Source organism: Leucoraja erinacea, chromosome 1, assembly GCF_028641065.1.
Source record: "Leucoraja erinacea ecotype New England chromosome 1, Leri_hhj_1, whole genome shotgun sequence".
NCBI lineage: Eukaryota > Metazoa > Chordata > Chondrichthyes > Rajiformes > Rajidae > Leucoraja > Leucoraja erinaceus.
In genome coordinates this window covers 42,473,972-42,491,191 of record NC_073377.1, presented here as the reverse complement: position 1 = coordinate 42,491,191, position 17,220 = coordinate 42,473,972, and the positions used below count along the sequence as shown (strand labels likewise).

General features: G+C 42.3%; 1 protein-coding gene across 1 annotated transcript in view; it reads left to right on the top strand.

The window, feature by feature from the left end:
• stoml2 (stomatin (EPB72)-like 2) overlaps positions 1-17,220 on the top strand; it is a 35,958-nt gene that overhangs the window by 16,481 nt on the left and 2,257 nt on the right. The window contains exons 4-9 of the mRNA XM_055633429.1: positions 7,704-7,762; positions 10,155-10,256; positions 11,535-11,669; positions 12,362-12,506; positions 14,923-15,002; positions 15,120-15,248. Coding sequence (XP_055489404.1) covers positions 7,704-7,762; positions 10,155-10,256; positions 11,535-11,669; positions 12,362-12,506; positions 14,923-15,002; positions 15,120-15,248 — 650 coding nt within the window. The remainder of the gene's footprint in view (positions 1-7,703; positions 7,763-10,154; positions 10,257-11,534; positions 11,670-12,361; positions 12,507-14,922; positions 15,003-15,119; positions 15,249-17,220) is intronic.

Here is a 17,220-nt window from a genome sequence, read left to right as displayed (position 1 = left end):
CAGCAGTCTGTCCTTTCACCCTTTTTGTTATTTTTAGTGAATGGTTTTAAAGGTTTACTAGTCCAAGTGCAGACCCGTTGTTCTGCTCCCCCAATGGTGTGATTCCCCCAACCCAATATTCCACCATGCACCCGTCTCCTCCAATGGAACTGAAGCCGTTCTCAAAAGTAAGATTCCAGCACTGCCCTGCCTCTTTAAAAAAAAATCCCTGCCTGCTGCAGCAGTGAAAATTTCAGTGTTCCTGTCTTGCAACATTGTTTCGAAGTGTGTTGGAAGCTGAGGAAGGAGCAGCCGTCAACGAATCAAAAGGCAGGAAGGGATCCGTACTGCAGGCGGACTGATTTGAGTTTTATATATATATAGATAGATAGATGTCTTTTTTTTATGTGGGGGATGGGGGAGGGATTAGGCTGAAACCATTTCCCAGTCACTTCCTGGTCGGAGATGCGTCTTTTCTCTGAGTTACATCTTGCCCCCCCCACTTGCGGCCTACCATCTGGATTGGCGCGGCCTTTCCTGCCGGAGACTGGACAGAGTTTCAGCAACGGCGCAGCGCTGAATTACCATCGCGGAGCAGGACGATGCCTTACCAGGGATCGCCGTGTTGGAGCTCCGGAGCATTGGGCCTGCTGATTAACACCTTGGAGCTGTGGTTGCGGAGCTTCTAGCCGCAGGCGGCGTTGACTTTAACATTGTGGAGGCTGGAACCCTTTGCCGGGGGTCGCCAGTGTTGAATCTCCGCCCAGCTCGGCCTGTGGACTTCGGAAGCCGCGGTCTCTGGTAAGAAGTGGCCAATTCGGAAACTACAAGCCGCTGAGTGTGTTCTTCCGTTCCGACACCAGAGTTCCAATCATCCCGGCAAGAGGGCCTGAACATCAGGCCGTCCGTAGCTGCGACTGCGTAGGGCTCGAAGGGTCCGACCACGGGTGAACAAAGAGGAAGATGACTGAACTTTATTGCCTTCCCTCACAGTGGGAAATGTTGAATCCGCTGGGTGGGGATGTTCATGATAAATTCTATTGTGTATTGTGTTCTTTTATTCGTATGGCTGTATGGTAACTCAAATCTCACTGTACCCATTGGTGCTTGTGATAATAAATGCAACTTATGTAACTTGAAAGTGCACATTGTTAGATTTTAATAAAGGTCATTTTTATACATTTTGGTTTCACCATGTACAAATTACACCTGTGTTTATACATAGTCCCCCCCATTTCAGGACACCATAATGTTTGGGACACATGGCTTCACATGTGTTCAAGTAGGAACTGCAGATGCTGGAAGATCGAAGGTACACAAAATTGCTGGAGAAACTCAGCGGGTGCAGCAGCATCTATGGAGCGAAGGAAATAGGCGACGTTTCGGGCCGAAACCCTTCTTCACAAGTGTTTGTAATTGCTCAGGTGTGTTCAAATGCCCCCTAAATGCAAGTATAAGAGCGCTCTCAACACCTAGTCGTTCCTCCAGTCTTTCCATCACCTTTGGAAACTTTTATTGTTATTTATCAACACGAGGACCAAAGTTGTGCCAATGAACGTCAAATAAGCAAGTATGAGACTGGGAAACAAGAATAAAACTGGTAGAGACATCAGCTAAACCTTAGGCTTACCAAAATCAACTATTTGGAACATCATTATGAAGAAAGAGAGCACTGGTGAGCTTTCTAATCGCAAAGAGACTGGCAGGCCAAGGAAGACCTCCACAGCTGATGGCAGAAGAATTCTCTCCATAATAAAGAAAAATCCCCAAACACCTGTCCGACAGAGCAGAAACAGTCTTCAGGTATAGATTTGTCAATGACCACTGTCCACAGAAGACTTGATGAACAGAAGTACAGAGGCTACAGTGCAAGATGCAAACCACTGGTTAGCCGCAAAAATAAGAAGGCCAGGTTACAGTTTGCCAAGAAGTACTTAAAAGAGCAACCACAGTTCTGGAAAAAGGTCTTGTGGACAGATGCGATGAAGATTAACTGGTGAATACCGAATTAAAAGTGTTGTATATATGTATATATATGCGCAAAGTATAAGAAGTAAAGTGGATGAGCTTGGGACTCAGTTAGAAATTGGTAGGTATGATGTTGTGGGAATTAGAGACATGGTTGCAAGAGGATCGGAGCTGGGAACTGAATATTCAGGGTTAAATGTCCTATCAAAAAGACAGATGGGTGGGCAGAGGGGGTGAATTAGCTCTGTTGGTAAGGAATTCAATTCAGTCCTTTGCGAGGGGTGACATAGAATCAGCAGATGTATTGGATAGAATTGAGAAATTGTGAAGGGCAAAAAGACCCCAATGGGAGTTATCTATAGGCCCCCAAACAGTAGCCTGAATATAGGGTGCGAGTTGCATCAGGAGTTAAAATTGGTATGAAACAAAGGTAATGGAAAATGTGGTTATGGAAAATTTCAATATGCAGGTTGACTGGGAAAATCAGGTTGATACTGGACTCCAAGAAAGGGAGATTGTGGAGTGCCTCCGAGATGGATTCTTCGAGCAGCTTGTGAGCAGCCAGGGAGAAGGCAATTCTGGATTTAGTTTTGTGTAATGAAGCGGATTTGATAAGGGAATTCAAGGTAAGGGAACCATTAGGAGGTTGTGACCATAATATGATAAGTTTTCATCCGCAATTTGAGAGGGAGAAGGTAAAATCAGAAGGGTCAGTGTTGCAGTTGAACAAAGGGGACTATGGAGCCATGAGGGAGGAGCTGGCCAAAGTTGATTGGAAAGGGACCTTAGCATGGATGACAGTGGAACAACAATGGCAGGAATTTCTGGGAATAATCCAAAATTCATTCCAAAGAGGAAGAAAGATTCTAAGGGAGTAAGAGGCGACCGTGGCTGACAAGGGAAGCCAAGGACAGTATAAAACTAAAAGAGGAGACGTGTAACATAGCAAAGATGAGCGGGAAGCCAGAGGATTGGAAAACATTAAAGAACTACAGAAGGTAACTAAAAAGGCAATACGGGGAGAAAAGTTGAAGTATGAGGGTAACCAAGCCAATAATATAAAGGAGGATAGGAAAAGCTTCTTTAGGTATGTGAAAAGGAAAAGATTAGTTAAGACAAATGTGGATCCCTTGAAGACAAACAAGTTAATTTATTATGGGGAACAAGGAAATGGCAGACGAATTGAACAGTTACCTTGGTTCTGTCTTCCTTAGTGAAGACAGAACCAATCTCTCAGATGTACTAGGGGAGAAAAGATCTAGGATGACGGAGGAACTGAAGAAAATTCACATTAGTCAGGAAATGGTGTTGGGTAGACTGATGGGACTGAAAGCTGATAAATCCCCAAGGCCTGATGGTCTGCATCCCAGAGTACTCAAGGAGGTAGCTCTCGAAATCGTGGACGCATTGGTGATAATTTTCCAATGATCTATAGATTCTGAACCAGTTCCTGTGGATTGGAAGATAGCTAATGTTATCCCACTTTTTAAGAAAGGAGGGAGATAGAAAGCTGGGAATTGTAGACCAGTTAGCGTGACATCAGTGGTGGGGAAGATGCTGGAGTCAATTACTAAAGATTTAATGGCGGCACATTTGGATAGCAGTAACATGATCGGTCCAAGTCAGCATTGATTTACAAAGGGGAAAACTTGCTTGACTAATCTTCTGGAATATTTTGAGTATGTAACAAGTAAAATGGACGAGGGAGAGCCAGTGGATGTGGTGTATCTGGTCCCACACAGGAGATTATTCAGCAAAATTAGAGCACATGGTATTGGGGGTAGGGTATTGATGGATAGGAAATTGGTTGGCAGACATTAAACAAAGAGTAGGAATTAACTTTCAGAAGGGCAGATAGTGACTAGTGGGGTGCCGTAAGGTTCGGTGCTGTTACTGCAGCTATTTACAATATATATTAATGATTTAGGTGAAGGAATTAAAAGTAACATTAGAAATTTGCAGATGACACAAAGCTGGGTGGCAGTGTGAACTGTGAAGAGGATGCTATGAGGATGCAGGGTGAGTGGTTGGGTGAGTGGGCAGATGCATGGCAGATGCAGTATATTGTGCATAAATGTGAGGTTATCCACTTTGGTGGCCTAAACAAGAAGGCAGATTATTATATGAATGGTGTCAGATTAGGAGAAGATGAAGTACAAAGAGACCTGGGGGTCCTTGTACTTGTACATCAGTCACTGAAAGGTAGGTACAGCAGGCAGTGAAGAAAGCTAATGGCATGCTGGCCTTCATAACGAGAGGATTTGAATGCAGGAGCAAAGAGGTCCTTCTGCAGATGTACAGAATCCTGGTGAAACCACACCTGTAGTATTGTGTGCAGTTTTGGTCTCCTAATTTGAGGAAGGACATTCTTGCTATTGAGGGAGTGGCAGCGTAGGTTCACCAGGTTTATTCCCGGGATGGCGGGACTGTCATATGATGAAAGAATGGAGCAGCTGAGCTTGTATTCACTGGAATTGAGGATGAGAGGGGATCTTATAGAAACATATAAGATTATTAAGGGATTGGACACGCTTGATGCAGATGTTGGGGGAGTCCAGAACCAGGGGCCACAGTTTAAGAATAGGGGTAGGCCATTTAGAACTGAGATGAGGAAAAACTTTTTGACCCAGAGAGTTGTGAATTTGTGGAATTCCCTGCCTCAGAAGGCAGTGGGGGCCGATTCACTGGGTGCATTCAAAAGAGAGAGCTCTTAGGGTTAGCGGAGTCAGGGGATATGGGGAGAAGGCAGGAACGGGGTACTGATTGGGGATGATCAGCCATGATCACATTGAATGGCGGTGCTGGCTCGAAGGGCCGAATGGCCTACTCCTGCACCTATTGTCTATGTATCTATGTAATCCATATCCCTCTATTATGACAAATCAACTTTCTTGTTGTTGGCAAAAACTTTCTGTAAATCCTCAGTTGTTGGCAAACTAAGGACAGGGTAACTTTGCACATTAAAGAAAACATAATGGGTCTTGTCAGCTGACCTGTCACTGGCTGGCTATTGTCTATGTACACACTGCCGCAACCCATAATTTCATCCTCAACTGTCCTTGCTAAATGCCTGATGGAATATGGTGGGCAGCTTGCGTGATAAATACAGTGCAGTACAGTTGTCAACTGCTGTTACTAAAGACCATGATCATTGCAGCACAGAAGGTTTAATTATGCTGAGGCAAAGACTCATTGGCTGGTAGATCAAGAGCAGGAGATCCTACACATCTCTGAAACGCATGACATTTTCCTTTGAACTGCTCTGTGAATTTCTTAAGGAATGATTGAAAAGAACAAGCTAATACAGATTTAGCAACACATACTGGTTTCTTCATTGGGAAAAATACCTTCATTATGCCCAAGTTTAAATTCAGGTTTATTGTCATATACATGAGATACAAAGAACTTCTGATGCTGGTGTACAAAACAAAGACACAAAGTGCTGGAGTAAGACCTATTGTGGTTATGAGGTGAGAGGGGGGGGGGACACAGTCACGTCTTACCACCTATCCACCTATCTTATCCACCTATCTCGTACTTGATAGGTGGATACAGGTATTTTTTTTAATATGTTGGACGGAGGTGACTTTTGTCATGTTCGAGAGTCCAGCAAGACACAGGTCCAATGAAAAATCTCACTTTCACCAGCATCACAGGCACATAGACAAACACAAAAAAAAACAAATTATACATAAATTACACAAAGCATATAAAAATAGTGAGAACTGCAACAAAACAAAACATTAGTGCAAAAAACAAGTTAATAGTATTGGAAGATGTGGGCAGTAGTGTTGTGTTGTCATGGTGGAGTTAGGGTTGGAAGATTTAAATGTTTCAATTTGTTCCCATAATGGAAAACTTTAAGTGCTCTATGGTAGAACTGGATGATCAGGCATGAGTAATTTTGTATGGTAGAATAAGATGCAAACACCCTTATGTTGAAATGAACTGTTAGCTTAATTTTAATTCAGTTTCATTGCATCCAAGGTCATAATGCAACTTTGCTCTTGCGGGTATGGTAGGCTGTTGGAGCTTTTATTTGCTTGTAACTAGATTTATTTCCATCTTGACATGCAAAAAGCAATAGCATTTCCCATTTGAGTTCAGAATTCACAGAAAACATTAGTTTGAAACAATTGACATTGATAATGCGGTAACTTTATTTTGTTGTTGCTTTGCTGGCATGATTGTTAAGAGTGAGAGAACAGAATGTTAATCTTAGATAGTTTCTAGCAACCATAGTCCTTGCATTTGCCCACGCTTTAGAACTGTGTGCACTGATTGTTCCTGGCTTTATCAATGCTTTGATACCATTTTCCAACATTATTGTTGATACTTGTACCATTAACCATGGAGAATTCAATGTTCATGCCGTTAGATAGTAAGCTATTTACAGATGCGCCAGAGAAAGCATTTTATCAGGATGCATCACAGCATGGTTTGGGAACAGCTCCATACAAGACCACAAGAAATTGCTGAGTTGTGCGTGAGGCCCAGACAAACACACAAATCTCACTTCATCTACATTTCATGCTGCCTCAGCACTGCCACCAGCATAATCAAAGACCGGTCTCACCCCGATCACTCCATTCACCCCTCTCCCATCAGGCAAGAGGTACAGAAGTTTGAAAATGCATACCTCCCGATTCAGAGACAGTTTCTTCCCAGTTGCTATCGGGCATCTGAACCATCCTCTCATCGAATGGAGTGCGGTCGTGATCTCCAATCAACCTCATTGGAGACCTTTGAACTATCTTTAATCGATCTTTATCTTGCACTAAATATTGTACTTTTTATTCTTTATCTGTACACTGTGAATGTAATCTTGTCTAGTCTTTTTGAAGATAGACACTAAATGCTGGAGTAACTCAGTGGGACAGACAGCCTCTCTGAATAGAATGAATGGGTGGTGGTTTGGGTCGAGACCCTTCTTCAGGCTAAGAGTCAAGGGAGATATAGAAGGGTAAGGTGTGAAAATGAGAGATCAAAGTGGATGAAGAACTAAGAAAACGTTGAATGAATCATTGTTAGCTGAGAGGAAGGTGACAACAAGGCATGCAATCAGTAAAATTTAATCAGGAGGACAGTGAAACTAGTCGGAGGACTAGGATGGGGAAGGGATGGAGAGAGGGAAACAAGTTGAAGTTAGAGAAGTCAATATTCTTTGACTGGATAGCACACAACGAAAAAACCTTATTGCTGCATCTGTACAAATGCCACCAATAAACTAAACTAGATAATTGTGTATATTTTTATTACTTTATCAAAGTATTCAGTTTTTATAATTTATCTTTAACAAATCCCTGCTAGCTAATTGTATAATATTTTTGCAAATGAGTCTTAATTATGACCTTGACAATAGTCTCATTTTTCCTTGCAGTGGTGTTAGACTAGTTGGCCTGTGCATGCTAAGTTTGTCTCTGCTCTTAGAATGGCCATGTATCATTTGCATTGTGGACTTATTTAGTTCTGAGTAGAATTGGAAAGGGATCAGATTGAGATTCGTAAATTTGTATTTCAGGAAGTAATCGGAACAAAGAAATAGAATGTTCCAAGCCAATTGATTTTAACTATTAAATGATTTTTCATGTTTATTTCATTAACAAACCTGTATCCTCACATATTAATTGTTCTGAAATAACCTGATTTATTTTTGTGTGACAAAGTTGATAGTAAATACTACTAATTTTATGGAGTAATATTTTATCAAACATTGGGTATGTTTAAATATAACAATCTTTCATTTAATGTTACAGATAATGTGACTTTAAATATAGATGGTGTACTATATTTAAGAATAATGGATCCATACAAGGTAATACAAATTATGCTTGTAATCTTTTTACTCATTTTCTTCTTAAATTAAATATCACAACTTCAAGTTTATGTGTATCTATGTAGCATTATAACGCTACCTGTTTTATGATGAGTTAGATATTTGAGCATGTCACAATTTATACGGTCTTTCCTCTGTCGCAAATTACTGTATGCCTCAGATTTTGAATTGATCACAAAACTGCTAATTTTGTAGTGTTATAAGACAGCACAAAGACCTCAAGATGTGATATTTGATGGTGAGGCATAAGCCCTACAATGTAAATTGAGGATAAAACATTCTGGGCAGACATTGGGAATCAAGAACCAGAGGACATAGGTTTAAGGTGAGGGGGGAAAGATTTAATAGGAACCTGAGGGGGCAACTTTTTACACAGAGGGTGGTGGGTATATGTAGTTGAGGCTGGTACGATCACAACATTTAAAATACATTTAGGCAGGTACATTGATGGGATAGATGTAGGATATGGGCCAAATGCAGGCAGGTGGGACTAGTCTATTTGCTGGTGTCTGGTCGGTGTGGGCAAGTTGGGCCGAAGGGCCTATTTCCACACTGTATGACTCTACAGTCCTGTTCTATGGTACTGTTACCATCTGAGTTACCATCTATCATGTAAAACCACTCTATGATCTCGGGTGACTCATAGATCTCTTGGTACTATTGAAGAAGAGCAAAGAAGCTATCCTTGTCCTATTCGGTTTCTAAATTTCAGCCAGTATTACAAAAATTAAAGGTTATCTAGTTGCCATCTCATTACCGCCTTGAGAGCTTGGTTGCCATATTTCCTGTATTAACTATACTTCAGATTTATTGGTGCCACTAATATTACTGGTTTGAGCTGCACTTGCCCTATTTCAAATTAGAGTATTAAGTGCGTTTGGAGTGAATCTCAAAGTACATGCGGTAAGATATGTCTGGGAGGATCGTAATTCAATAAGCAAGGAAATATATTGTTATGGTAGATAAAAATGCTGGAGAAACTTATTGGGTAAGGCAGCATCTATGGAGCGAAGGAAATAAGCAATGTTTCGGGTCGAAACCCTTCTTCAGACTTCAGACTATAATATATTGTTATACAAGTTTTGCTGCTGTCTCCTCAGAAAATGACCAGTTACTATGCAGTTGATCATGCAATCAAGTTAAAATCAAGTGCAATAGAGCAAAGGGGAGGATACAGAGTGCAGAATAGAGTTCTCAGCCTTGTAACACATCAGTTGGATAGATAATCCACAATGGGGTAGAGATGAATCGAACAGTAAACCCGGTTTATGGAAGGATTGTTCAGAAGCTTGAGAACAAAGGGGATGTTTCTCATCACTACACTACTCATTCGAATAACCATTCGCTTCCTCTGTTCCAAATGCATAACAACGGCTAATCCAATCTTTCTTCATTGCTACAATTTCCCAATCCCCAAATATATCCTCAATAATATCCGTTGCAACCTTTTTGGTGTAATCACACCATTCCTGTAATGTGGTGGCCCGAACTGCACACATTACTTAGCAGTCACCTTAGCATTGTATGAAGTTCAAGCATAACCTCCAAGGTCTTGCATTCTGTGACTTGGCCAACAGGCAAGCATCCAATGTGCATTTTTTCCACCTATAATCTTAACCATATAACCATATAACAATTACAGCACGGAAACAGGCCATCTCGACCCTTCTAGTCCGTGCCGAACACATAATCTCCCCTAGTCCCATATTGCGCTCAGACCATAACCCTCCATTTCCTCCCATCCATATAACTTCAATTTATTTTTAAATGATAAAAAGGAACCTGCCTCCACCACCTTCACTGGAAGCTCATTCAGCTACCACTCTCTGAGTAAAGAAGTTCCCCCTCATGTTACCCCTAAACTTCATTGTATCCGTGCATGTCTTGGTGAATTTTGCCAAATGCTTTTCCCGTCAACTCTGTCATAATTCTCAGGATCTATTCCTTCATGTACAAAATATCCTCCCACTTATTGTATCCGTGCTTCGGTGCTTTTGCCAAATGCATGACCCCACATTTCTGTAGATTAAATTTCATTTGCCTTTTTTCTGTCCGAGTGATCAGACCATCTATGTCTCCCAGCACTCTTAAGCTTTCATCTTCATTGTCAACCACATATTACTTTTCCTATTGCCTGTCATAAAATAGAGAGACAGAGTGCTGGAGTAACTCAGGCGGGACAGGCAGCATTCCTGGAGAACATGGATAGGTGACGTTTTGGGTCGGGACCCTTCTTCAGACCAATTGTAGGGGAGGGGGGAAGGAAGATATGGAAAAGGAGGGTCTGGACACTTTTTAATGATTAATTGGATGAATTATAGTGATTTGCAGTGATTAAAATAATATCTTATTTCTTATTCCTCTATTTCAGGCAAGTTACGGAGTTGAAGATCCCGAGTATGCTGTTACACAGTTGGCCCAAACGACCATGAGATCAGAACTTGGGAAGCTCTCGTTGGACAGTGTTTTTAGGGTGAATGGCATAGTTTAATTTCTCCTTTTTTATAGTGGTTTATCTGTTGCTGTTATTAACATATCTGCTGCAAAGAAAGTGGGTGCTGTCCTACCCTTTGGAGTATGGATGGGAAAATTCAGCTCCACTGGTCTTTTCAAGCGAAAACAATGAAGGAATAGTGACAAATGGCCATCAAAATGAAAGGCAGCTTTGAATGAAAGATGGTTGAAGATGTGCCTATGATATTGCAACTTCTAATTAGTGAGATTTGCAAGGATGGTGATGGTGGACATGGTTAGGATGATGCCTGTATTTCGTCATGTGGAACAAATGTGCTGCAATCAAAAAGATACAAGCGAATGATTAGTAATCTAGAAGCTTGGACCAAAGGCCCAGAGACATGCAACGCAGCAGATGATGAATTGTAATGCTTTTCATTAAAGAACTAGAATTAATAATAATGATTGAGAAACTACCAAATTGTTATTAAAATCCCAGATGGTTCACTTGTGCCCTTCAGTTTGAGGACATTGTCTGTCCTCAGCTGATCTGGTCTTTATGAGATTTTAAATCAACAGCAATATGGTGTGCTCTTTATTTCCTCGGAGTAACTAACTCATTTTAACAAAAAGATTGGACAAATTATTCATTACAATTAGCTAGCCCATAACCACAGCTTTAATGTGACTTGTTCAGTGAGGTACCTGGTATTTGTGCAGCAGAGAGGGAACATCCCCAGAGATTTTTGCTTCATGGCTCGAAGCATGTCTTTGCATTTCCCAGGACATTCTGCATGTTTAAGTAAAGCACCAGCCTTAATGACAAAATTCACAATTAAAAGGAGCAAGATTATGTCCAGTCTTAATTACCAAGTCTGACAAACAGCAGGAGTTCTTTGTCTATTTTTCCTGAAATCAAATTTCAAAATACAGAACGGCTTTCTCACATAGTTTGCAGAATTCATAAACAGCCACATTGAACCAGCTCATAACTTTGTCGTTATGATGATTTCATTTAAATTATAGAACCCAAATGACAATGAAAATTGATCTTTTTGAAAGACATTCTTAATGACTGATTAACCAATTTTAATAAATACTAATAACAATGGGAAAACGTCCCAACTGAGCCAAACATAAAAGCTCTCATCATCATAATAACATTTTATCTTGTAATTCTCAAATAAAACAAAGGTATTGTAAATACTGAAATTCCAACCATTTAAGTTGATGTGCAATCTGATGGTTCATTTGCATGTCGTATTGAAGACTAAATATCTCTTTCATTGTTTTGCAGGAAAGGGAGGTATTGAATATGAATATGGTTACTCAAATAAATCAAGCTGCAGATACCTGGGGAATCCGCTGCTTGAGATACGAGATCAAGGATATCCATGTTCCACCTAAAGTGAAGGAAGCCATGCAGATGCAAGTATGTATGAGCTTTGTGGTTTTCTATAAGAAGAAAATAAAACAGATCCATTAAATATTCTTTGGCTGGGAGTTTAATATTCATGGGGAAATATGATGCACAACCAATTTTAGAATAATTACTATGTTTTATTTACTTTAACTTTTCAACAAAGGATTTTAGGAAAGCAATTATTCTGCTTAAATATCATTCGTGTTTATTCCAAGATGTTTTTTCTTCATACTTTGCATTCCTCCCTCTCCATTTTCCATCATTAGTTCTCCCTGGGCCACATACTGACCCACAGTGGAGAAGGAAGCTGGTCACCTGCTTCAAAGCTCCCCAATGATGATCCACATACAGCCCTGCCACAAAGATGTTCATGAAAACAAGAGTTCTGTGTTTACCAAAGTGTTCCCTCCTTCTTGATGAAAGAACATTTGCAATCGTGTTCACACTCTTCCCTGCTTGCTTCACAGTTGATCATTAATGTACATGGCACTCCTGAGGCAACGTCTGTCTAAATTAGTAGGTATCAATGTTCCCGACTACAAATTGTAACAACATATGCGTCACTTATGTAGATTGAATAGATTTGGAACAGGTAATTTTGTGCTGTATTATTTTTGTATTAATATGTAAAGATATCTGTCTGACATCTAATTTGAGGTTGTACAGAGAATATGGATTGTCATTTGATTTAATTTTTTTAGGTTGAAGCTGAAAGGAAAAAACGTGCCACGGTGCTGGAATCTGAAGGGGCCAGAGAAGCTGAAATCAATATTGCTGAAGGGAAAAAACAGTCTCGAATTCTGGCTTCTGAGGCAACAAAAGCAGAAACGATCAACCAAGCAGCAGGTCAGCTCTTAACTGATGATGAGTTTTTATTCATCTTGCTACGTCTCCAACAACAGAGGATTTTTTGTAAATTGAAGATTGTGATTCGATTGCTTCTGAAGTATTTTGAAAAATAATTTTATACACTACTGGACTAAGTGGGACCCGTTGCGTCCCTGTCACACGGGAGGCCTGGTCCCCCAATGCAACCCGTTCCCCAATGTAATATTCCACCACTCACCCGTTCCCCCAATGCAACCCGTCCCCCCAACGCAATATTGCACCACTCATGCATAACCCCAACTGCACAGGCACGGCTCAATTCCCCTCATCCCCAGCACACCCTCCTCCTCCCTCTTCTTTCTCCTCTCCTCCTCCCCTCCCCCAATCCCTCCCTCACCTCTCCCACCCTCTCCTTTCCCCTACCCTCAATCACTCCCTCCAAAGCAGCATCTGCAGTTCCTTCATCCACAGGTCATTCATTGTTAGCTGTGGTTTAGATCCCATTGACGATTGGTCCAGTTTACATCGTGTGTGTGTGCGCGCGAGTTACTCAAACTCCATGCAAACTGCTCGGCCACCCTGTAACCCGATCCTCCCTCCCTCTGCCCACTCCGGCTCAGCCGCCGCTCAGCCCGTCCCCGTCCAGTCCGTTTGCCCGCTGCTGCCACTCGGCTCGTCTCCGCACGCCCGCTGCTGCCGCTTGGCACGTGCCCACCCGCCAACCTGTCTGCCTGCTCGCTGCTGCCACCGAGCCACATGGGAGTGGGGGGATGGAGTTGGTGTTTGTCACGGTGCGCACCACGAGTTTCGAAGAGCTGGTGGAGAAGATCTCCTCCGAGAGGGCCGTGAGGGTGAGTTACCGCAATTGTGGCGGCGGAGGAGACGGACCCGGGGGGGACGGGTAGATGGGACCGCCATTGCCGCAGAGGGCGGGCGGGGGAGAGGGGTGAGTAATGAGGGAGAGAGAGAGGGGACCAGGGCCTCCGCTGAATTTCTCCACCCCGAGGCCGTCGCCAGTGGCGAGGGAGATGTTAGGCAAGTTACTGTGAGGTGGGGAGAGAGTTCAGTAAAGAAGCACAGGCTCTATGGAAACCAACAGCTGGAATGAGCGCGCAGGGGATGGGAGGGGCACGCAGGCGAGCGGGGCTGCACCGGCTGTGAGGAGAAAGTTCAGCGGTAGCGGAATGGAGCTGTAGAGTCTTTGTTCTGCAGAACTTCTCGATCTTTCTGCGCCTTTAATCCACAGTGGCGGGGGGGCGGGGCAGGACGCAAGTGGGCCTGGATTGGTGGGCATGTGGGCATTGTGACGTCAGCAGCTGGTGAGCGGCGTTTATATTTTAAAAATTGAGTTTTGTGAACAATTTTATTCAAAAGCGGGAAGTAATTGACCAAGGATGATACAGAGGGAGAGAGACACACACACACACACACACACACACACACACACACACACACACACACACACACACACACACACACACACACACACACACACACACACACACACACACACACGATATAGACAATAGGTGCAGGAGTAGGCCATTTGGACCTTCGAGCCAGCACCGCCATTTTATGTGATCATGGCTGATCATCCCCAATCAGTACCCCGTTTCTGCCTTCTCCCCATATCCCCTGACTCCGCTATTTTTAAGAGGCCTATCTAGCTCTCTCTTGAAAGCATCCACAGAACCTGCCTCCACTGCCCTCTGAGGCAGCGAATTCCACAGACTCACCACTCTGTGAGAAAGTGTTTCCTCGTCTCCGTTCTAAATGGCTTACTTCTTATTCTTAAACTGTGGCCCCTGGTTCTGGACTCCCTCAACATCGGGAACATGTTTCCTGCCTCTAGCGGGTCCAAACCTCTAACAATCTTATATGTTTCAATGAGATGCCCTCTCATCCTTCTAAACTCCAGAGTGTACAAGCCCAGCTGCTCCATTCTCTCAGCATATGATAGTCCCGCCATCCCGGGAATTAACCTTATAAACCTACGCTGCACTCCCTCAATAACAAAAATGTCCGTCCTCAAATTAGGGGATTAAAACTGCACACAGTAATCTTGTTGTGGTCCCACTAGGGCTCTGTACAACTGCAGAAGTGATACATAATAGTTGTTCTTTTGCATTATTGTTACTGGGTTAGAAAAACACAACTTTTTTTCACTATTTCATAGTGGGATTAATAATGGGAGCAGGGTGGCTTTATTTTTATGGTGCTCCTGTCAAATAATTCTGTTTTTGTCATCCACTTACCAATGCCATCAACTGTTTGTTCCATCTGGCATCACATCTCTCCTAGTTAAAGAGGAAATAAGTTAACAAGTTAGGCATATTTGTTGGTAAAATTGGATTGATGCTTAAAATGGAGCTGCTCATGTAATTCTCCTATCTTGTGCGTAATATTTTATATTCCAATCTTTTGACTTTCACAGGTGAAGCCAATGCAATCATCGTTCAAGCCAAAGCAAAAGCACAATCTATTAATATGCTTTCTGAAGTCCTTAGTCAACAAGTAAGATGAAAGTGAATCAGAGAATAAAATTGTAAAGGATTCAGTCCTGGTTTTGTTGCAGTAGAGTGAAAATAGATTATTAATCAACTTTTTTTTGTCACCTTATGCAATTAACAGTGCGGAAGTCAAGCAGCATCATTGAGTGTGGCAGAGCAGTATGTATCTGCCTTTAGCAACCTGGCCAAGCAGAGCAATACAATTCTACTTCCAGCAAACACAGGTGATGTCACCAGCATGGTGTCACAGGTAAGAAGTCTATTGTCACTTTTAGGTTTTTATAAGGCGATCCATCTTCTAGTAGTTTTTTTAATTGTTCATTTCCTGGATATGGGCATCACTTTCAAGGCCATCATTTTTACCCTGAACAAGGTGGTGCGTGTAAACTTGTATTAGATTTTAATTTGACACCCTCTCATTGGAATAGACTGATGTATGCAATTGAAGTACAGATCATTTTTATCTGACCCCAAGAAAAAGATTAAAGAGCTGATTAACATTTCTTTGGTCAGCTTAAGAATGGTAATTGGCCAAAGAGGAAATATAAATGCTTGATTACAGTTGTGAGAATGACATTGAGATAATGGTTAAGTAATTGCCCTGCCTAGTAAAGCAAGAAATAACACCAAGAAGACTTGGATTGATACAAATACATCTATTGATGCTCCTGAACACATCATCAGTGACCTGGGGTCATTGGGTGTTTCGGGTCTTTCAACATCTGACACCCTCACCCAGGCGACCCAGCCATGGTTGATCAGACCACGACGTGTTCAGGTGGCATTCGCTCCTCCCCATTGACCTTCTCTCCTGATCCAGAGCCATCTCGAGGCCTTCTCCGCTGCCTCTGTGATGTTCTTGATGGCTCTGCTCCTCACCACTCCGTTGTTGCCCAGTGCACAAAGTGGTGGAAGCTGATTAAGGATACGTTTAAAAGAGGTGTAGACTTGGATAGGCTGGGTGAGTGGGCAAATGCATGGCAGATGCAGTATAATGTGGATAAATGTGAGGTTATCCACTTTGGTGGCAAAAACAGAAAAGTAGACTATTATCTGAATGGTGGCCGATCAGGAAAAGGGGAGATGCCTGGGTGTCATGGTACACCAGTCATTGAAAGTAGGCATGCAGGTGCAGCAGGCAGTGAAGAAAGCGAAAGGTAGGTTAGCATTCAAAGCAAAAGGATTTGAGTATAGGAGCAGGGAGGTTCTACTGCAGTTGTACAGGGTCTTGGTGAGACCTCACCTGGAGTATTGCGTACAGTTTTGGTCTCCTAATCTGAGGAAGGACATTCTTGCCATAGAGGGAGTACAGAGAAGGTTCACCAGACTGATTCCTGGGATGTCAGGACTTTCATATGAGGAAAGACTGGATAGACTCGGCTTGTACTCGCTAGAATTTAGAAGATTGAGGGGGGATCCTATAGGAACGTACAAAATTCTTAAGGGGTTGGACAGGCTAGATGCAGGAAGATTGTTCCTGATGTTGGGGAAGTCCAGAACAAGGGGTCACAGTTCAAGGATAATGGGGAAATCTTTTAGGACTGAGATGAAAAAACATGTTTTTACACAGAGAGTGGTGAATCTCTGGAATTCAGACCAGTTAGCCTAACATCGGTAGTGGGGAAACTGCTGGATAGCAGCACATTTGGAAAATTGATTGGACAAAGTCAGCATGGATTTAGAAAGGTAAATCATGTCTGACGAATCTTATAGAATTTTTCGAGGATGTAACTAATCGTGGAACCATGGTGTGTCTGGACTTCCATAAGGATTTCGAGCTAGGTGTGAATGGAATAAAAGAATCCACAATGTAGTTGAGTGGATGAATTAGGCCAGTTCATTGGCTATATTTAAGAGGGAGTTAAATATAGTTAAGTGGCTATAGGGATCAGGGGGTATGGAGAGAAAGCAGGTATAGGATACTGAGTGGAATGATCAGCCGTGAACATATTGAACAGCGGTGCAGGCTCGAAGGGCCGAATGGCCTACTCCTGCACCTATTTTCTATGTTTCTATTATACAGATAACTTTATTTCAGCTGTTTAACTGGAGGCAAACTGCTTAAGCAAATGACATAATGCAAAATCTGTTCCAGTGAGGAATAGAAAAACGGCTAATGGATAAACAGAGGACATGTAGCTTCAGGACATGTAGCCTCATGACGAAAATGGAGAGGAAATACTGAATTATATATATTGTTGAAAGGAAGGAAGAAATTAGTC